Consider the following 22830-nt stretch of genomic DNA (forward strand, 5'->3'; position numbering starts at 1 on the left):
ATGTACCCCTTATGTCCTCTCACCCCTCTACCCATGTGCACGTGCCCAAGATTGGGGGGTGTTCTTGAACTAGAAAGATGCTCTCTATGCACAGTTCAATGGTTCAGTGCAAAACTATTAAAACTAGCTTTGCAGACAGTCCAGGAAATCAAGTGGGCTTTAAATCTGTCTCCTTAACAGCTGATTAGAATTTTATTCCTATGCTTTAAATGGCCATTTTAGTAGCTTTTACGTACAGATGTGAGGGTTGGTCTGCAGACAGATTCCCAAAGCAAAATTTAATTGACTCCATGAAGTTTAATAATTTATAAAAATACAGCAAAGTGCAAATGGTACACGGTTTATAAGATTCTCATTGGAAAAAAGATACAAGCAGGGCTCTCTTTTCTTTCTAGTTAAACAATTACTGCAAACAGTCAATTATGAAAGCTTACAGACTCCCAAACTCACAAAAGTCCATGACCCACACTGAATTCTGAATATAGCTCCAAAGTGTGCATCCTAGTAACACTATAAATCCACCCTGTCCAAAATTATAAAACTCATCAGTAGTATCCTATTCATATCATTATTTCTTGCCCTTATAGGAGGAGGCATTCAGTTATCTGATGTCTTGAAATAGTATGAACTAACAGACTCTTCATAAATTTTAACCCTCATCTTTTCCCAGTGTACTGCATGTTCTGATGATTCATGTTGAAGCTATGTATCTAAGAGCAAAAATGAACACAAACACAGATATTTACAGAGATCTTTAACTGAGCCAAAAGATAGATTAACTATTATACATTCTCCACAGTTATACTCTTGGCAATATGCAAGTTAGAAAACATTTTCCAGGTTTTACATGATCACCAGCAGGTGGTGCTACCATCTTCTGCATCTGTTATACTTTTTCACTGCAAGGACTCAGAATAAGTGTTCTTTGTTATCAACATAAACACAGTTATTTTGCAGGGGGGAGAGGACACAAGAGCTCATTAATTGCTAGGATTACAAATTCTGCACTACATGCCAATAAGTAATGTCCAAACTCCAGTGCAAGTTTTGCCTAGATGAGGAATTCAGGCTATCATACAAATAATGCAGGAAGTTGACAAACTTTTCATCATATACAGTTTTGAAGAAAAAATTGGGTGGTTACAGAAATGGATTCTCTGCCAGGTGTTAGAAGCTTTAGATTTCTTTGGAAAGCTGTATATCACAGAGAGCGCATAAGTATTCTTCATTATCAGGCTCCAATGCCAGGGCTTTCTCATAACACCCAATTGCTTGAGGCTTCTCCCCATTCAGTTGGTGAATAAGTCCAAGAATACTGAAATTTTTAGCATCTGCAGCGCCTCTCTGAATTCTCCTTTCTATTAATTTCTTCAGAGCATCTTTGCACAGGTTTCTTTCATGCGAGTTTTTCTCAATCTTCAGCCCTTTTGTGTAATGATTAATGGCCTCAGATTCGGACTTTTTGTGATATTCCTGAAAGCGTCCATAGCGGTAGTGGAGTTGTTGCTTCTCTTCACAGGTAAGTTTCTCCATCTTAAATACTTTTTGAAAGGTGTCTTCTGCTTCTTGATATTGATTTCCTTCTGCATACATGCTTGCTAGGTCAATATAGGCATACATAAACTTTGATTTTTGCTCCACCACCATTTTAAAATGAAAAATGCCAAATCGAATCAGTTCCTCCATCTGCTCTCTAGGTGGATATTTTGTAGCTTTTTTCATTTTGAATAACTGTGTTCTGTAGCAAAGACCTATCTGATGATGCAGGAAGCCAGAGGTTGGTGTAAATTCTAATGCCTTTTTCAAAAACCCCAGTGATTTCTCCACTAGTCCTTTTCTTCTGTAAAACTTTGCAGCATATCGCAATAAATAGGGAAGATCTGGGGTTTTTTGCAATGCTTCTTTGATGTACTTTTCTCCTTCTTTGACTTGGTCTATGTCCTGAAGTTTCAGTGCAAGGAGGGCCATAACAAAGGTGTCATTTGGATTCAGTCTTACTGCACGCCTTAAAGGTTCCAGTGATGAGTCCTCACCAGAAGAGCCTTTTGTAAGAAAATCTTCCAGGCGATATATGGCAATTGCATAGCCAGAATTAAATTCTGGATTGTTGGGTTCCTCTTCCAGAGCCTTTTCAAAGCATTTCTTTGCTCTTTCATAATATTTTATTCCAAACTTTAATAGTGCCCACCCTTGTTCACAGTAGATCTCAGGGAGATGAATCTTATAGCAAGATGCTCTTGAGAGCTTTTTGCAGCTGCTTTCTACCTTGCCTATGTAGGATTGAGCTTCTTGAAGTTTGTTCATATGGTAATAGACCCAAGCATAGTTCCCCCAGGTAACAAGACTTTTCCTGTCAACCTCATCTGCATGATTTGTCTGAACTTCTCCTTCAGCTTTTTGTAGACTTTCCAGAGCTTCCTCACTGTTGCCTCTCATGTGTTTCACATAGGCTAGCAGATTATAATTACTGAGTTTGGATTTTGTGGTTAGAAACTCAATCTGATCACAAATTGTTTCCTCTAAGTTATCAAGATCAACATCATCCTTCAGCAAAGTCCATGTAAAATGGCATTCAAGTTGCAGCAAGACAGTTCTTAGTGAATTTTTGGAAATATTGCTAGAGAGAAAAAAAGAAGCATGTTTAAGCCTTTGTGAAGAAGAAGAGATTCAAATTAAAACTTTATTTACCCCAGAGGACAATTATCTATCTTTTTTATTTTGCTTTTCTTTACCTCTGTATTTAATTTACAATGTTGCCAGTCTTAACTAGTGAGATAGCAATAATGTCACCTCTACAGATGCTTCAGAAAGAGGGTGCATCACAAGTAGTACTAATCAGAGAACAACACTTTGAGAAACCAAAGATATGGAGCTCATAGGTCTGAAGATTTGAACACCACTGGTTATTCATATTGTCTCTGTTACTCTGATCCCATGTAAACTACAGTAACTCTTCACTTTTCTTGTCCATGTTGGATCATTTTCACTCTGTACACTTAAATTATCGTGTATTATGTTACCCTAGTAGAGTGTTCTGTGTAGTTAAAGGATAGAAAGGTGGCAGGACGCCTAAATTGGTTTGTACTTCATTTGGGCTATGTTATACCAGATCTGCACACTTCCACTTATTTGTTTGTCTGGGGATAGGATGTTATTCAGGCCTGGTCTACACCTAAAACTAAGGTCAACCTACCTGCATCACTTAGGGTGAATTTTTCAACCCCTGTGAGAGATAGTTAAGATGACCCAAGAGCCAAAGTTGATAATGCTAGGTCAACATCAGAAGCAGGAAGCCTGCTAAACAACCGGTGGGGCCACTGGACTATTGTATCGAGATGCTAATAGAGCACTCAAGGAAGGTAAGGCCATTGCAGAGATACTAAATTAATTATTTACATCTGTCTTCACCAATGCAGAGGATGTGAGGGAGACTCCCAAACCTGAGCCATTCTTTTTAGGTGACATCTGAGGAACTGTCCCAGACTGATGTGTGTTTAGAGGAGGTTTTAGAATAAATTGAATTACACAAAAACAAGTCACCAGGACCAGATGGTATTCACCCAAGAGTTCTGAAGGAACTCAAATGTGAAATTGCAGAACTACTAACTGTGGTATGTAACCTATTATTTAAATCAGCTTCAGGACTAGATGACTGGAGGATAGCTAATGTGATGCTAATTTTTTTAAAAAGCTCCAGAGGTGATCTCGGCAATTACAGGCCAGTAAGCCTAACTTCCGTACCAGGCAAATTGGTTGAAACTATAGTAAAGGACAGAATTAGCAGACATATAGCTAAACATGATTTATTACAAGAAAGTCAACATGACTTTTATAAATGGAAATCATGCCACACCAGTCTAATTCTTTGAGGGGGATCAATAAACATGTGATCAAGGGTGATCCAGTGGATATAGTGTACTTAGATTTTCAGAAAGTCTTTGACGAGGTCCATCACCAAAGACTCTTAAGCAAAGTAAGCTGTAATGGGATAAGAGGGAAGGTCCTCTCATGAATCAGCAATTGGTGAAAAGATAGGAAACAAAAAGTAGAAATAAATGGTCAGTTTTTCAGAATGGAGATAGGTAAACAGTGGTGTCCCCAGGGGTCTATACAGGGACCAGAACTGTTCAACATATTCATCAATGATCTGGGAAAAGGGGTAAACCATAGGCACCTACTTCTACTTGCGCCAGTGGGTGCTCATTCCCCTCTACCATCAGCCCTGCCCTTCACCCCTGCCCCGCCCCCTCCCCTCCCTGCCTGCCCTCATTCCAACTCCTTCCCCAAAGTCCCTGCCCCAACTCTGCTCCCTCCTTGCCCTAGTTCTGACTCCTTCCCCAAATCCCCACCCCAGCCCCACCTCTTCTGTGCCTCCTTCCCTGAGTGCACCACGTTCCCGCTCCTCCCCCTCCCTCCTGGAGCAGCTGTGTGGCAGTGGCAAGCACTGGGAGGTAGGCGGAGGAGCAGGGACCCGGCACGCTCAGGGAAGTAGGTGCAGGTGGGGCGGGAGGAGCGGGGAGGGGAGCTTGGCTGTCAGTGGGTGCAGAGCATCCACTACTTTTTCCCTGTGGGTGCTCCAGCCCCAGAGCACCCATGGAGTCAGTAAACAGTGAGGTGGTAAATTTTGCAGGTGATACAAAATTGCATCTCCACAAACAAATATTTGTATAGCTTAAACAAAATAGAGCCCTAAATTAAATACTTATTTGTTGCTTGGCAGAACTTTGGTGGAACACAGAAGATCTAGCAGCTTGTGTGCCAATGTATGTGCTGCCACACAATTGCAAAATCAAGCATTCTGAAGGTGCTGGAGAGAGAGAGCAAGGGGTATAACTGGAGGATTGGGGAAGGAAAGATGAGATGGGGTTGTGGAGATCTATTAGCAAATTGTGGGGAGGTCAGGAGAAGAGGAGCCAGAAATGAACTATTAGAGCAGGCCTGCACAACTTGTAAAGCGGCGAGGGCCATATTACTTCAAAGAAAACAGCTGAGGGCTGAACCCCCCTGGCCCACCGAACCTCCCCCAGCGTTGCTGAACCCCCCCCCCCAGCCTCCTGAAACACAACACCCCCTCCCAGTGCCGCCCGGCCAACGGAAACAACCCCTCCAGCGCTGCCAAAACAGCCCCCTCCAGCTCCGCCCGCTCCACTGAACCAAACCCTTCTTTCCTAGTGCCGCCCCACCGAAACAGCGGTATCGAACCTTGGTAATACGTTATAGCAGACCCCTAAGGTAGTATAATTAAGGCAAAAGAAAAATGTCTTTTTGCTAGAAGTAGAATAAGATCTTCCCCACACTTTGTATTCAATTGCCCTGTTGAATGAATGAGGTGTGACTCAGGAAGGCGTGGAAGGCAGCACCTCCAGACAGCTGTAACCCTTGGAGAGGGGATGGGAGATCAGTAGAACAGGTCAGCCACCAACTCACCACTCGCCTCCTCAGCTCCCCTCCCTCGCCACCCGCTCATCTGCCCCCCTGCCACTGCCCGCCCACATGCCTCCTCAGCCCCCGTTCCCACCCTCTGCTTCCCTACTCACCCTCGTGGGCCGCTCAGTGAGCCCACCTACTCACCCCCCGCGGGCTGTACAGTGAGCCCATGCGGGCCACATGCGGCCCCTGGGACGCAAGTTGTGCAGGCCTCTTAGAGCTGGGGTGGAGGAGGGGGATGGAGTGGAATTCAATTTGGATCACTGGGGTCTTGGGAGAAAATGTTCCTGAATATTTTTTTCTAGTCTCAATGTTTTACACTTGGATACTACAATGAGGTCTGAAGGAGAGAGTGATAGTAATTCTATTAATGCATATCCCTACCATCAAAGACTTCCTCATTTCTATCAGGTGGTAATATTGTACAGTTTAAGTTTTTAATTGATATCAGCATAAATGTTTCCTCTTTGGGTAAAAGACAAGTTTTGAGTGGAGAGGAGACTCTAAATGTTGAAATAATCATGCATCTGTTAGGGAGCTGTGGTGTCAATTAAATTAATCCAATAGGAGAATGGACATTTCATACACAATTGTTCTCATAAGAACATAAGAACGGCCGTACTGGGTCAGACCAAAGGCCAGTCTAGCCCAGTATCTATCTATCGACAGTGGCCAATGCCAGGTGCCCCAGAGGAAGTGAAGCTAACAGGCAATGATCAAGTGATCTCTCTCCTGCCATCCATCTCCATCCTCTGACGAACAGAAGCTAGGGACACCATTCTTTATCCATCCTGGCTAATAGCCATTTATGGACTTAACCATCATGAATTTATCCAGTTCTCTTTTAAACGCTGTTATAGTCCTAGCCTTCACAACCTCCTCAGGTAAGGAGTTCCACAAGTTGACCGTGCGCTGCGTGAAGAAGAACTTTCTTTTATTTGTTTTAAACCTGCTGCCTATTAATTTCATTTGGTGACCCCTAGTTCTTGTATTATGGGAATAAGTAAATAACTTTTCCTTATCCACTTTCTCAACATCACTCATGATTTTATATACCTCTAGCATATCCCCCCTTAGTCTCTTCTTTTCAAAGCTGAAGAGTCCTAGCCTCTTTAATCTTTCCTCATATGGGACCCTCTCCAAACCCCTAATCATTTTAGTTGCCCTTTTCTGAACCTTTTCTAGTGCTAGAATATCTTTTTTGCGGTGAGGAGACCACATCCGTACACAGTATTTGAGATGTGGGCGTACCATGGATTTATATAAGGGCAATAATATATTCTCAGTCTTATTCTCTATCCTCTTTTTAATGATTCCTAACATCCTGTTTGCTTTTTTCACCGCCTCTGCACACTGTGTGGACATCTTCAGAGAACTGTGCACGATGACTCCAAGATCTTTTTCCTGACTCACTGTAGCTAAATTAGCCCCCATCATATTGTAATGGGCCTCACTTGGGCCTTGATTCAGTAAGACACTCTAAGCAAATCCTTAAGTAGAAGCATGTGAATAGTCCTACTGAAGTCAATGGGACTAGTCATGTACTTAGTTCAGCCTGTATCTAGAACAGAAACGTTCATGTGTATAATAGCAGTAGAGAAATAAATAATGTGGACAGGTGGAGTTGTAGTGCAGGTGTGACATTATCTGATTAAAATATGTCCATATAGAGCATTGTTGCAATCACTGTTATATATTTGCAGCAAATAGTGTACAAAGGTTGTCAAGTGAGGTGGCTATGAAAAGATTATGACTTGCTGGTTGTGATTATGCTCTCTTTATGCATGTATCATTTTTGTATTTGAAGTTATAAGTGTGACATTGCACTCTATATATTTTTATGAAAGTATGCTGATGAGTGTGAATATAATTTAACTAAAATATGCTTCATGCAAAAGGTCTCTTGTAACATATCATTACAAAGCTTATAATCTACTGAGTGTGGTCATCCTATTTATATAAATGTATCACTCTTGTATCTGAAACTAGAAATATGAAATATAACTCTGAGGGCCTATTGTAATTATGCAAAGTGTGAGCATTAATGGTGGTTTGGACTCTTGATGGCTCCCATCAACCAAGACAATTGACTGTGGATGGCTCTGTTGGCAGGCAGGCCTTCCTGTGAGTCAGGCTGGGAGGAATGAAGGCTTGGGGTCTTAAAGTGACATGTGATCATGTCACCTGAACTGGAATCCATCTTTAACTTGGTGTTTCTCCATTGAGAAGGAGGGGTGGGAACCCAGAGGGACAAAGGATTCCCACCTTATGCAAAAGATATATAAGTGGGTGGAACAGAACAAATGGGGGGCCATCATGAGAAATCCCCTACCTACTACCTGAGCTGGAACAAGGGCTGTACCAGGGGAAAGGATTGTGCCCAGACTAGGAATGCATCCAGTTTGTGAAATAAATTTATTGAAACATCTCTGAGGGTGAGATTTTATCTGTATTCAGTTTTATTACTGAACTAGGCTTAGACTTGCATGTTCTATTTTATTTTGCTTGGTAATTCACTTTGTTCTGTCTGCTACTACTTGGAACCACTTAAATACTACTTTCTGTATTTAATAAAATCACTTTTTACTTATTAATTAACCCAGAGAATGTATTAATACCCGGAGGTGGGGGAAAGGGGGGCAAACAGCTGTGTATATCTCTCTATCAGTGTTCTAGAGGGCGAACAATTTGAGTTTATCCTGTATAAGCTTTATACAGGATAAAATGGATTTATTTGGGGTTTAGACCCCATTGGGAGTTGAGCATCTGAGTGTTAAAGACAGAAACACTTCTGAAAGCTGCTTTCAATTTAAGCCTACAGCTGTTAGGGGACACGGTTCAGACCCTGAGTCTGTGTTGGAGAAGACGGGAGTGTCTGGCTCAACAAGATAGGGTGCTGGAGTCCCAAGCTGGCAGGGAAAGCAGGGGCAGAAGTAGTCTTGGCACATCAGTTGGCAGTTCCCAAGGGGGTTTCTGTGATGCAACCCATCACAATAAGTATTGGCTTTATACTTGGATTTCAAATGTTTGCTCCTGGAGTAACGCCCACAAGGTAATGCCCAGCATATCTTGGAGAAATAGTTGTTTAACAATGGACCATGGGAGACACCCACCTACACTGAGTGGATTGTCATGTTAACATGCTGTCTGGAGTGTAGGTAGTGGCTTCCTGCAATGACTGAGGGAAATTGGGCATGAACATATGACTTGCCCAGGTGACTCCAAACTTCCATCTTGTTGCTGTGATTTTCAACAGTAAGAACAATGGCATGCCCTCCACTTGGCAAAAGCTATAAAAGGCCCTGGAAACACCTCCATTTTGTCTTCAGTCCTGCTTCTTACCTCTGGAGGAAACTTGCTACAAACTGAAGCTCTGAACAAAGGACTGAATGACCCATCCAAGCTGTGGATGTACTCCAGAGACTTGACTTAGGCCAGCAGTTTATTCACTACAAAAAGAAGGATTCTGCATGGACTCCTCCTGAAGGTCAAAACAACAGACTGGACTTCTACATAGATTGCTTCCGTCGACGTGCATGGGCTGAAATTGTGGAAAAGCAGCATCACTTGCCCCATAACCTCAGCTGTGTTGAACACGATGCCATCAACAGCCTCAGGAACAACTCTGACATCATAATCAAAAAGGCTGAGAAAGGAGGTGCTATCGTCATCATGAATAAGTTGAAATATGAACAAGAGGCTGCTAGGCAGCTCTCTAACTCCACATTCTACAGGCCATTATCCTCTGCTCCCACTGATGATTACCAAAAGAAACTACACCATCTGCTCAAGAAACTCCCTGAAAAAGCACAGGAACAGAGCTGTACAGACACGTGCCTAGAACCCTGACCAGGGGTATTCTCTTTGCTACCCAAGATCCATAAACTTGGAATTCCTGGACACTCCATCATCTCAGGCATTGACACCCTAACAGCAGAATTTTCTGGCTATGTGGACTCTCTCCTCAGGTCTATGCTACCAGCACTCCCAGCTATCTTTGAGACACCACTGACTTCCTGAGGAAACTACAATCCATTGGTGATCTTCTAGAAAACAACAAAAACACTAACCCAGGAACTTACCCTTGCAACAAAGCCCGATGCTAATTCTGTCCACATATTTATTCAAATGACACCATCATAGGACCTAATCACATTAGCCACGCCACTGGGGCTCATTCACCTGCACATCTACCAATGTGATATATGCCATCATGTGCCAACAATGCCCCTCTGCCATGTACATTGGCCAAACTGGACAGTCTCTATGCAAAAGAATAAATGGACACAAATCTGACATCAAGAATCATAACATTCAAAAACCAGTAGGAGAACACTTCAACCTCTCTGGTCACTCAGTAACAGACTTAAAGGTGGCAATTTTGCAACAGAAAAGCTTCAAAAACATACCCCAATGGGAAACTGCTCTGCTTGAATTAATATGCAAACTAGATATCATTAACTTGGGTTTGAATAGAGACTGGGAGTGACTGGGTCATTACACATATTGAATCCATTTCCCCATGTTAAGTAGTCTCACACCTTCTTGTTAATTGTCTGAAATGGGCTATCTTGATTATCACTACAAAAGTTCTTTTTCTGCTGCTGATAATAGCTCATCTGAATTAATTAGCCTCTTACAGTTGGTATGGCAACTTCCACCTTTTCATGTTCTCTGTATGCATATATATCTTCTTACTGTATGTTCCATTCTATGCACCTGATGAAGTGGGCTACAGCCCATGAAAGCTTATGCTCAAATAACTTTGTCAGTCTCTAAAGTGCCACAAGTACTCCTGTTCTTTTTGCCATTACTGTATGTAATTGATTCCTTTAACCCAATTTTAACTCTCATCTTTCTTTCTTTCTTTCTTTCTTTCTTTCTTTCTTTCTTTCTTTCTTTCTTTTCTATAAATAAACCTTTAGATTTTAGATACTAAAGGATTGGCATCAGTGTGATTTGGGGTAAGATCTAAGTTATGTATTGACCTGGGTATGTGGCTGGTCCTTTGGGATCAGAAGAACCTGTTATTTGATGAGACTGGTTGTAAAGAACCATGCATCTGTTTTTGATGGTGATATAAGAACTGGAAAGCCTGAGGAAACTGCCTTTATGTTTTCTTGTTAGCCAGTGTGGGGAAACAGGAGTTTACTTTTGTGGCTGGTTTGGTATATCTTATAAAAGAATAACCACCAGTTTAGGGTTGTGTTTCCCCTATTTCTCAGCAGTTTGTCCTGAATTTGGAATCCTCAGTTCTGACCCAGTAAGGCACGGGGTTGCAGCAGGTTAAACATCTTTTAGCTTCAGCTCAGAAGCATTAAATGATGTTACTTTCAGAATCATCATAAGTCTGGAGTTTGCTCCTTTAAAATATTAGTGAAAAAAGCTCCCTAACCCCCCCAGTCCCCCCACAGATATCCAGAAGTTGGTCTCCTTTTCTGTGGTATCAGTTTGCAGCACAAAAATTGTACTCACATTTTCTGGTTCCACCCGAAATAGTAATAATTAGAACGTTAGTTTTCTGATTTGAGAGCACAAATCATCTATTTAGCCACCCACTTGACCATACAGTACTTGTAGCAACAGTGCATTGTGGGCACAAGCTTTGTTGGTGTAAATTCCACCCATGAAAATGGAGAGAGGTTTGAGGCTTGAACATCTGGAACTGACAGAATTAAATTTCTAACAATATCATCACTTTAATCTAGTCCTCATTTTAATTAACACATAAAACAATTACTTACATTTGGTACCGTATCTGCTTAACTACTTAAACTCAAGTAAATTATAGTTTAGAATTTTCATATGAAAGAAAACCACAAATCCTCAGCACATGGGGATGGACTAGAACAGTGACTACCCCTTTCAGGAGTCTGATTTGTCTTGTGTACCCCAAGTTTCACATCACTTAAAAACTACTTGCTTACAAAATCAGACATAAAAATACAAGTGTCACAGCAAACTTACTGAAAAATTGTTTACTTCTCATTTTAACTGATATATATGAAATTATAATACATGTATATAATTATATACATATAATTATAAAATAAATAAATATTGTACTTATATTTAAGTGTATGGTGTATAGTGCCATATAAATAATTCATTGTATGAAATTTTAGTTTGTAATGACCTCACTAGTGCTTTTTATGTAGCCTGTTGTAAAACTAGGCAAATACCTAGATGAGTTGATGTGCCCTGGGAAGACCTCTGTGAACCCCCAGAGGTACACGTACGCCTAGTTGAGAACCACTGGACTAGATGGCTGGCCAACCTCTTAAGGTCCTTTCCAGCTCTACATTTCTATGTAATAGGAACAGTTCAGAGTTGCTATTGTTTACTTACCTCATGGCTTTGCTTTGCTGATCTGCTGTTGTAATGCAGCTTGGCCTCTTTTCTTACTAACCTGGGATGTTGAGGCTGGCTGCTGTTCCTCTATTCTATTTTATATGTATTCCAGCATCATGTGACATGGGCTGTTCCTCAGCAGTTTCCTGAAATAAATGGAAACTAGAAAGTGAAAGCTATGCACAGCCCTCTGAACACACAACAGAAAAGCTGAACTAGCTGCTGCCAGGGAAACTGAAACTTAAGGGACTTGGATCTGTTCCGTTTGCATTTGGCTTTATGCCATTGATTTAACTGTTCTGCAGAGACTAAGGCAATAATAGCCCAGAGTGCTCAGGCAGACCTTCCTAACACAAAAGAATTTAAGGCTCCCCTTTGTTTAAAATATAAAGATTTGTGGAAATAGAGGAAAGATTTGTGGCTAGTGGATTGAACAGAAACATGGCTCAGTGGAGAGACTGGGAGTCAGTTTCTACCCCTGGTTCTTCCACTGAACCGTGACTTTCGACAAGTCACTTTGGTTCAGATTTTAAAAGAATTTATGTGTTGCTCTGCTCAGTGTTGGAAGTCCTAAGTGATGTAGGTGGTTAAGTCCTATTTTCACAGGTGACGGAGGTACTTAGGGTAGGATTCACAAAGATATTTAGGTATTTAATGCCTTTTGATTTCAATGGGAGGTAGGTGCTTACATAAATTTGTGAATCCCACACTTAGGAGTCTAAGTGTGATTGAAAGTCAATGGGACTTAGACTTCTAGGTGGCTATGTCACTTTTGAAAATGGGACTTAGCCATCTACGTCACTTTGCTCCTTGCAATGCTGAGCCGAGCAATGCCTAAATACCTTCAAAAGCTGGGCCTTTCCTGTGCATTTTTACTGCACAACCATGCAGGGTGCTGTGAGATTTGTATTATTTAAAACACAAGAAGCCAGCCTGCTCCACATGCAGGACTAACCAGTTCAGGTGGCACAGGAAATGGTGTGATTTTTGTGTTCCCTCTAGGTCATTACCATGAGGAAGAAAATGAAAGCTTTGCTTGTCACAGACTAGGCAATCAGAGATCTGCAGGAGGCTGAGGCCATCTGCAGGAAGACCATGTGCCCTTTGGGAGTGGGGTGTGCGGCTGGAGCATGTCATAGAATCATAGAATGTCAGAGTTGTAAGAGACCTCAGGAGGTCATCTAGTGCAACCCCTTTCACAAAGCAGGACCAATCCCCAACTAAATCATCCCAGCCAGGGCTTTGTCAAGCCTGACCTTAAAAACCTCTAAGGAAGGAGATTCCACCACCTCCCTAGGTAACCCATTCCAGTGCTTCACCACCTTCCTAGTGAAAAAGTTTTCCTAATATCCAACCTAAACCTCCCCCACTGCAACTTGAGACCATTACTCCTTGTTCTGTCATCTGCTACCACTGAGAACAGTCTAGATCCATCCTCTTTGGAATCCCCTTTCAGGTAGTTGAAAGCAGCTATCAAATCCCCCCCGTCATTCTTCTCTTTTGCAGACTAAATAATCCCAGTTCCCTCAATGTCTCCTCATAAGTCATGTGCTCCAGACACCTAATCATTTTTATTGCCCTCCGCTGGACTCTTTCCAATTTTTCCACATCCTTCTTGAAGTGTGGGGCTCAAAACTGTACATAGTACTCCATATGAGGCCTCACCAATGCCAAATAGAGGGGAATGATCACGTTCCTTGATCTGCTGGTAATGCTCCTACTTATTCAGCCCGAAATGCCGTTAGTCTTCTTGGCAACAAGGGCACACTGTTGACTCATATCCAGCTTCTCGTCCACTGTAACCCCTAGGTCTTTTTCTGCAGAACTGCTGCCTAGCCACTCGGTCCCTAGTCTGTACCAGTGCATGGGATTCTTCCGTCCTAAGTGCCTATATGTCTATACATTGAAGTGTCTGTATATTGTGTATATTCTAAGTGTCTAAATATTGTAGCTGGGATCAAGCCTCCCAGCCCATGGTGACAGATTTGTGCTGGGGGGCTCAAGCTAGTGCACTAAAAATAGTGGATGTTCTGCAGTGTGGATGTTACAGCTTGGGCAGCAGTTTGGCCTCTCCTAGTTTGGGTGGCTAGCTCGAGTCTGCACCAGAGCTGCAACATCCACACTGCTATCATTAGCGTGCTACTCGAGCCCTTCTAGCTTAAGTTTGTCTGGCAGGCTGGCAGCCTCACTCCCCTGCAGTGTAGACATACCATGAATTACCTCCAGGACATGCTGCCCCACCCCTCCCTTCCCCAGCAGCAGATATCCACTGGAGTTGTGCTGCCAAGGCCTCCTGCATTGGCCACTGCTCCCACAATCCCCAGAGGGGGTTCCAATCTGCAGAGGAGGCTCTGTCAGTATTAATGCATATGAAGAACTCCCAGTGGCTTGTTTGGGACCAGGATGTGTGTGTGGGAGAATGCTTGTCTGTTGTCTCTCCCTGGTACCTTCCCACTCTCTCTCCATGTGTGGAACCCCAACATCCATGCAGGGGCTGCCATTAGGTCTGGGACAAGGTGGAGAGGAGGAATGATTGCACAGAGGAAGAAATCCCCCATTTTGTGCCCTAGCGTAGGCAGTGATCTTGACTTGGCAGGAGAAGAGGGGGGATGTAAGCCTTTCATTGGAATGGTTACTGCTAGTGAATAGGGTTTGATTTTTATTGATTTTTACTGTCTTTAAATACTAGATGCTAGGCTTTAAATGTGTTCACATACTATTTCTTGATACAATGTTGTCATTTATATTGCAATATTGCCTATAAGCCCCAAACAGGGATTGGAGGTCCCATTGTGCTAGGCACTGCATAGACATTAAATGTGTTTGTCTGTACAGTAAAGACGGTCCCTGTGTATACTGTACATGCATACAGTAATGAAAAGATGAACCTTGCCCCAAAGAGCTTGCAGTCTAGAATATAATGTAGTTCTTCGGCCTTTGATGCATGTTACAGTACCTGCCTCTTTGATAAAGCTTTACCACCATAAGCAGAATGACATTTATATCAACTATCTTCTCTTTTCCGACAAAAAGAATGCACCAGGAAAGGGAGAAGAACTGAAGGCTCAGTGAAGTCCACTAAGAACCTTAGTATTCTAGTCGGCTAACCCGGATGGTACTCAGAAACTGTGGCAATGAGTGCCAGTATAAAGCTCTTAGGTAGGCAGGATTACACAGTAGTATCAGACAGTACAGATGTGTATTTAAAGATGGGTCAAAATTGTTCTGCAGTTTTTTGCTAGTGATAAAAACCCAGCAAAAACGACTCATTTGTTTTCATTGTCCAAACTGAATTGAATGCAAATCACAAACAAACAGCATTACAGATGAAAAGTAAATCAAGAGTCAGAAGATTCTGTGTTGTGTTTGTGGGGGGGGGGAGGGAGGGAGACGAAGGAGATACACTCATATCTGATCATCATCTACAAATGAGGAGCAAGTGGCAACCGCTTTCAGTAAGATTTCCTGCAGTTTTTGCTAGGCACCATATAACTTATTCTTCAATTTCAGTGTCCTTTCAGTTTTACAATCGAAGATTTTCATTCACATCATTTGTAAAATAAAATAAATGTTTTTTATTTTTTTAAACATTTGACAATGTCCCTCCAAAACTCATACTGGAGGAATTTACTCATATGTACCCAGAGTATTTTTAGGAAGGGACAGGCTCCAAGTCATTTAGGCAAATTGTACCTTGTGAGCTTTTCCATCTCCAGCATAGATCAGTATCAGCGTCCCCCATTTCAAGAAGTTTTAAATGGTGTATAGGAAAGCCTGCGAAAAAGATGCAGATGGGACTGGAAGAGTTTTTAGAGAAAATATCTACTCATTATCTTAATCAAAGTAATCTAACTGGTAACAACGTAACAGCTGGAATAGGTTCAGAAGTGTTGGGTATTTTAGGAAGGTTCTATTGTAAGACTTTGTGGTCCCATGTTGTGAACTTATCAAGAATTCAGATTTCTTTCTACAGAGGCAGAGGGTTGAAAGAAAAGGGTGGCAATTAGCCAATGTCTAATTTGCAAAGCTGATGCTGTTCATTGCTTGCTGTGAAGGTGCATATTTTGCTTTTTATTTACCTGGGTTACTTAAGGGCATTGTCTCTTAGTACTTGCCAGATAAATATAAAGTATCCTGTGGTTTCCAGTTTGGGGATTTTGATATTTGAAGAACATTGGGTCTGTCCTGAGTTGTCATGCAAAGTAACCTTGCTAAAAGTGAGTGTACGATAGTCAGAAGACTGTCAAAAACTGGAAATCATTCAAAGGACCATTCTGTGGAATGGTACAAAGGACTAGGGGTGGAATTCACCCTGTGCTGGCCTCTGCATAAAGTGGACCAAGGAAACGGACCAAAATATAGTACCAACTATAGGCTTAGTTACAAATCAGGCTCTGAATCCTGAGGAAAGAATGCCAGTTTAAGCTGGAACTGTATTGCCAGAGGTTTCTGCAAGGATTATCCATATAATTAAACATGACTTTTGTTTTTTATTTCAAAAGATTAATCTGAGTTTAAAAAAATCCAGATAGTTTTTTACCTAAACATTTTACCACAGCAGTCATGGACAGTACTGTGGAAGCCCACAGCAATTAGGCATTTGATAGACAGAGAGAAGAAGCAGTAGGATGAGAATGAAGGGGGAGAGTAGAGGTCTGAATGGATCCAGGTATGATAAGAAATTTAAATACAGGGAAACAGTAATAGTGGAGAGAATACTTGGAGAGATTCACCTGATACCACAGTCAACTGTGGACTTCGTGCTTGTGGTTTATGACCTCACCAAATATGTCAGTTATTTATTTCCTTGTATTACGTTGTTGCTTGGCATTTAGTCTACATTGTATTCACAAAGTCCCTTTTTATCAGCGGTGAAAAAGGTTGGCTCCAAGTCATACCTATTTATCAGGTAAACTGTTGAGTGCTTTGGCTGGGATCTTTATCTAATGAGATCTCCATCATGCAGGTATGATGACTTTGGCACTTATTTAACTTCCTATTTATGGTACCAGAGTACGTGTGTCAAGCAGAATGGTGAACTGTGTTCCCTCAAGCGTATTTGTATGGGGATGGGGGAATTAAGGAGTTTTCCATCTGAAATACAGCAACTTATGTCAACACCTACATTTAGGTAAATTTATGCCCAGATATGTGCCTAGATGTAACAGTGATGGGCACAGCAGATATGAATAAAACAGATCAAATAAAGGAAGGAGAAGGATTTTGAAAGCCCTCCTATGGCATGTCCACAACACTTGCTGCACAGTGATGTATTGACTTTTGAAACAGCTGCATCTGGAGCAACCTGGCAGTAAGAGCGAGTTCTTACTGGGACTGAGAGAGAAGTGAGCACAAGAAGTCTGGAGAAAGTAGCACCAGAAGGCAAATTTTAAACACCAAAGCACTCAGCAACACATTTTTTTTTAAAGAAGAAAGGAAATGGCAGAAAAGGGAGAAGAGAGGAAAAGGGGATGAGAACAAGAAAGATGATATTCATATAGTTGGTATTTTAGCCAGGAGGGTTTGCTTCCTGACTAATCTTCTCACTTGTGTGTGTAGCAAAAATCTCTGCTCTTTCCTCTTCTACCATATTCAGGTGACATTTCGAAGACCTCTAAACATTTGCAAGATAAAGCTTACATCTGTATTGTATTTGAGAGCCGAAACGTATATCTGCTGACAATGAATTTTTCCCATGGCATCATCTGCTCAGAGATACCTACCTGAAATGTAGGTCACATTCTTTTCCATATTTTGAATCAGTCCAATAAAATATTCAACCTGTCAGGATCATTTATCTATAGCTTTTGTTTTTTTAACTTTTTTAAAGTCCTATCTTGTGCTTCCAATTAGTGTGGTTTAGCAGCCACTAGTTCTACCAATTTAATGACCATGTTTATCAGCAGCAATTGTGACACTTGTAACCTGGATTCAGCTCCTGAACCAATAAGGGAGGAGACACTATATTTCCTCCAGTTAACTTGGCAGCAAAGCCGAAGTCCAATGATACATTGAGCAATATTTTTTTACCAACTAGGTCATTCTAAAGAAAACATGATACTCAGTGACAAAGGCCAGAGATGGGAAACTTTGTATTGTATAGACAGTGTTTTTTACTGTAGGTTGGGGATTTGGTACACCTTTCTTCAGTGCAGTAAGAGTGCAGTTATACAGATTTTTGCACAAACGAAATGGCAATACTAACAAATAATACCCTTAAATAATCCTGGTGAATAAAAACAAAATATAAACCTTCACAACAAACATGATCAGTTTTGCAACAATACATTAGATAACTGCCACCTTTTCTGCTCCTACCAGTACTTGACTTTTCTGTCTTTTGGCCTCTCTGCTGGTATCACTACCTTGACTACCTGTTGTTGGATGTCCTTTTCCATAGCCTCTCTGATTTTCAACAGCTTCACTGCTGAAACTGGGAGACTGAATCCATTAACGTGATGGTGTATATCTTCTTCTCCTTTCTCCAACTCACTGATACTGGGTTTCTATGTCCTGCTCAGGGTGTCAGCTAACACTAGTAATCATTGTGGACAATATCTGATCTCTACCTGGTAGTGCTGGAGATACATCAACATGTGCTGCAATGTCTCTGGAGAATAAACAAGGGACTTGGCCATGACTGTCTGTAGGCATTATGGCCTGATATCACTTTTACTTGGTGGCCACATGTGTCCTGATGGAACTCAGCTCTATCTACATTAATGGAGAAAGGACCATTTGTCCCCAGAATTACTATGGACATTAATGGTGTGGAGGTTGCTCCAGTTATCCTGGGAGACCTGGGTTATCCTCTGCTTCCCTGAATAACGAAGACATTCACAGGCTACTTGGACAAAAGGAAGAAACTTTTTAACTACCTCCCTCAGTAGGAGAATGGTAGTGGAGCGTGCATTTGGCCGGTTGAAAGGAAGGTGTTTCTGTCTGCAGCCAGGGCTGGGGGTCAGTGCCCTTGGCCAGAGTCTGGAGCTAGGGGCACATGTTGTGCGGCCGGAGCTGGGTGTTGGAGCCTGCTGCCACATGGCTAGAGCTATGGGTTGGTACTTGGGCCCAGTGCCCACCTCATGTGGCCAGAGCCTGGAGCTGGATGCTGGAGCCTGGGGCTGCATGGCCAGAGCTGGGGATCAGCACCTGCTGGCACTTGCTGCTGCAAGGCCAGGGGTCGGCCCCCACTGCCTTGCAGCTGAGGATCAGCACCAGGGGCTGGGGCTGCACGGCCGAAGTTGGGCGTTGGCACCTGAATCCCTGCAGTTGGAGGCTAGGGCCACATGGCTGGAACTAAGGATTGGTGCCCAAATCCCCATGGTCAGAGGAAACTGCTGTGCGACTGGGGCTGGGGCGTGGGGCCAGTGCCTCCTGCTGCACAGCCAGAGTCCTGAAGTGGAGTCAGCGGCCAGCACCTGCCACTGCATGGCTGGAACCAGGGGCTGGAGCCCGAAGCCCCGTGGCTGGAGGCCAGGGCAATGTGCCTGGAGGCAGTGCAGAGCAGCACATCCAGGAGGGGGAGGGGCCAATGTTTTGCCCCCCTATCAACACCGAAGAGGGTTGTTGTGGCTGCACAAAAACCCCAGGTGACCACATGCAAGAAATGCTGCTCTAGAGAATCTGCCTCTGGCTGGGACTTGGGCTGCATTGCAGGAATCAGGTTGGCTTTATACTTGGCTGGCTTCAGGGTCCTGAGTCCCAAAGAGACCTTGACTCTTAGGGGGCAGCAGGTTCAACAACCTCACCGGATTGAGTGGTTGTTTAGTGCAAAATTCTGTCCAGTTCTTCAAAAAATGGACAGGTTATGTGTCCTCTGATTTCCCCCCACCCCGTCTTCCCTGGTTTTAATATTATCTTGCACTGCTCAGAATCCTGGACATCTGCTTTGCAGTGTCCACAAATAGATTCTAGAGGCTGGCTACAAGAGCTTCTAGCACTGTCGTTTCACCCCAGATGGCAATAGTGTGACCAGACAGTAAATGTGAAAAATCGGGACAGGGAGTGGGGGATAATAGGAGCCTATATAAATAAAAGGTCCAAAAATTGGGACTGTCCCTATAAAATTGGGACATCTGGTCACCCTAGATGGCAATGAGATCCATCTCAGCATGGCTCCAGGTGGTTGTGTGAGGCATGCTGTTGTGGGCCTTCTGGAGTAGCATTTCAGCCATGCTGATACTTCGGAACCCAGGAGCAAATGGGCAAAATCTGGCTCTCCATCAGCTTTAAAATGGCAGAGGGTCGGGGGAGAGATGTCTTGGCAACATAATACCAGAGCAGGGGAGGGTACACAGGTCTGTTGGTCAGACATGCAGTCAGGCTTGATGATCACAGTGGTGCCTTCTGGCCTTGGAATCTATGAAAAATCATTACTTCCCTGCTTGTCATCTGCACTTGTTTCACACCTTAAATGGTGTTAAATTAAACTAAGCTAGGCAAAGACTGTCTTTCTGGGAAGAGCCCATTGTATTTTGGGGTGCCATAAAATAGTAAACTTGGGCAAAGGAGGATTGGCATGTGAGGGGTGCCCTGGTTTGGAGGGAAGTGCTCTGGGGGTGTGTTAGGAGACAATATGTTTTTTGCATGTGTGGAGGGGTATTGCAGGGCTGAAGTGGGATTGGGGGATGCAGTGTGTGTGTGAGTGGGTGCTGGGCTGCAGTGGGATGGGATTGGGGGACAGTGTGTGTGTGTGGGGGTGCTGGACTGCACAGGATTGGATTGGAGGACAGTGTGTGTGTGTGACTAGCAGTGGGATGGGATTGGGGGATGCAGTGTGTGTGTGTGGGGGGTTGCTGGGCGGCAGAGGGATGAGATTGGCAGATGCAGTGTGTGTGTGGGGGTTGTTGGGCTGCAGTGGGATGGGATGGGGGACATGTGATGGTGGGTTGCAGTGTGATGGGATTAGGGGATGGTGTGCGTGTGTGGGGAGGTTGTTGGGTTGCAGTGGGATGGGACTGGGGGATAGTGTGGTGGGGGGGTGGGTTGCAGAAGGATGCGATTGGGGGACAGCAGGGGGTGTTGTTGGGGTTGCAGGGATGGGATTGGCAGATGCAATGTGTGTAGGGGGGTTGTTGGGTTGCAGTGGGATGCGACTGGGGGACAGCGGGGGGCGTTGTTGGGGTTGCAAGGATGGGATTGGCGGATGCAGTGTGTGTAGGGGGTTGTTGAGTTGCAGTGGGATGGGGTTGGGGGACAGTGAGGTGGGGGCTGTTGGGTTGCAGTGGTTGGAATTGGCGTATGCAATGTGTGTGTTGGTAGGGGATGGGGCGTGCCCACGTAGAGGGGGGATTAGTTTGGCAGGTGTGGTGGGGGCACGGTTGTTATCACCGTCCCTGTCCCTGCAGCAGGCTCCACTCCCGCCAGGACCGGCGCCAGGGTTTCTCGCGCCCTAGGTGCACAGCCATTTCGCCGCCCCCCGCGCTGATCCCGCGGCTCCTGCGGAGCTGCCGCAGGCATTCCTGTGGAGGGTCCGTTGGTCCGTGGCTTCGGTGGAGCTGTGGGAGGTCCATCGCAGCCGCGGGAGTAGCCGACCGTCCGCAGCAGGGCCGGTGCAAGGATATTTTGTGCCCTAGGCGAAACTTCCATCTTGCGCCCCCCAACCCCTAAAAAAATCACATACATTATAGACAATACACGGTCACAGAGTAACATGTTATAATTTAGAATGTATGTCTCCGCGCTTTAAGTTTAGCAAATTTAGAAACAAGTTCCTCCAAGTCAATGCTGTGAGCAATGTCATGTCTAGTGACAAGGTAGATAGCCCAACAAGTCTTTGTTGCAACATTGATGTTTGCATGTATGTTTTTATCAACTTGAGCTTTGAGAAGCTTCGCTCACCACTGGCCACAGAAACTGGGAGAGTCAAGAGGATGCGAAGAGCAATAACTGTGTTAGGGACACTATCTGTCAGCTGGGGGTCAGGGCTGTGGGGAGGATGGGGTCGGGGGTTTCCGGCTCAGAGAGACTGGGCTCGAAGCTGGGGGTCAGGGTTGTGGGGGGGATGGTGAAGGGGTTTCCAGCTCAGAGGGACTAGGCTCGGAGCTGGGGGTCAGGGCTGTGGGGAGGATGGGGTCAGGGGGTTTCAAGCTCAGAGGGACTGGGCTCGGAGCTGGGGGTCAGGGCTGTAGGGGGGATGGGGTGAGGGGGTTTCAGCTCAGAGGGACTGGGCTCGGAGTGGGGGTCAGGGCTGTGGGGGGCTGGGGTCAGATGGGTGCCTGGGGGCACTGGGGAAGCTCAGCTCTGCAGGTTGCTGTTTTCTCCAGCCATCCAGGCACAAGGGGAGCAGCAGCAGGGACCACCTAAGGACCAAGGGGGCAGGAGCACAGGCACCTGAGGCCAAGCTGTGGAGAAGCACTTGCTTACCTTGCCCAACGCATGAGCATCGGGGTCCTCTTTCTTCCTCCACTCCACCAGACCATAGCTGAGACTCTTTTCTTCTCCATGCCCTTCGCTAGGGCTGACGTGGAGGCTGAGCCAGGGGACAGCCCCCGCTTTCCTCCAGAAGCCCTGGTGTCACGCTGCCCTTGCAGGGCTCCTACCAGTGCCCTAAGCAGAGCTGCGCATCTCTGCCCAGCCGCTGGCGCCCCTGCCGGCAACGAGAAAAATGGCACAGGCTGGAGCCCCTGCTCTGGGAGGGAGAGGGATTCTGAGCCTCTGCCTGCAGCCCAGGGATTCCCCTGGGTCAGCGGGCCGCGGGCAGCCCAAACCTCTGGGCTGCCGCGGCGGTGCCCTGACCCAGGGGGGGTCCTGGGCTGTCGGCTGCCACGGCGGCGCACTGACCCAGGGGACGCCTGGGCTGCCGCGGCGGTGCCCTGACCCAGGGGACGCCCGGGCTGCCGGCTGCCGCGGCGGCGCCCTGACCCAAGAGGGCGCCTGGGCTGCCGGCTGCCGAGGCAGTGCCCTGACCCAGGGGACCCCTGGGCTGTCGGCTGCCATGGTGGTGTGCTCACCCAAGGGGGGCCCTGGGCTTCCAGCTGCCACGGCGGCGCACTGACCCAGGGGACCCCCGAGCTGCCGGCTGCCGCGGCGGCGCACTGATGCAAGAGGGGC

General features: G+C 44.8%; 1 protein-coding gene across 2 annotated transcripts; it reads right to left on the bottom strand.

Annotated features, from left to right (window-relative positions):
• Positions 1-277: 277 nt before the first annotated feature.
• Positions 278-22175, bottom strand: LOC115655169 (interferon-induced protein with tetratricopeptide repeats 5-like). Of its 2 annotated transcripts, none has more exons than XM_030570371.1 (2): positions 22144-22175; positions 278-2617 (listed from the first exon to the last, which is right to left on the bottom strand). In XM_030570371.1, exons 1-2 carry the CDS (start codon positions 22161-22163, stop codon positions 1177-1179), a joined length of 1461 nt encoding a protein of 486 aa, XP_030426231.1. In that variant the 5' UTR covers positions 22164-22175; the 3' UTR covers positions 278-1176. The 2 variants fall into 2 exon arrangements, with proteins under 2 accessions (XP_030426231.1, XP_030426232.1); XM_030570372.1 differs by lacking the exon at positions 22144-22175 and adding an exon at positions 11776-11900.
• Positions 22176-22830: the final 655 nt, after the last annotated feature.

The sequence above is a fragment of the Gopherus evgoodei genome, chromosome 7 (assembly GCF_007399415.2).
Source record: "Gopherus evgoodei ecotype Sinaloan lineage chromosome 7, rGopEvg1_v1.p, whole genome shotgun sequence".
Lineage (NCBI taxonomy): Eukaryota > Metazoa > Chordata > Testudines > Testudinidae > Gopherus > Gopherus evgoodei.

Coding starts and splice junctions, on each gene's coding strand:
- LOC115655169 (XM_030570371.1), bottom strand. CDS start 22,163: ATGCTCATGCGTTGGGCAAG. Junction 2,618..22,143: donor ATGCTCATGCGTTGGGCAAG/GTAAGCAAGTGC, acceptor TTTTCTCTCTAG/CAATATTTCCAAAAATTCAC.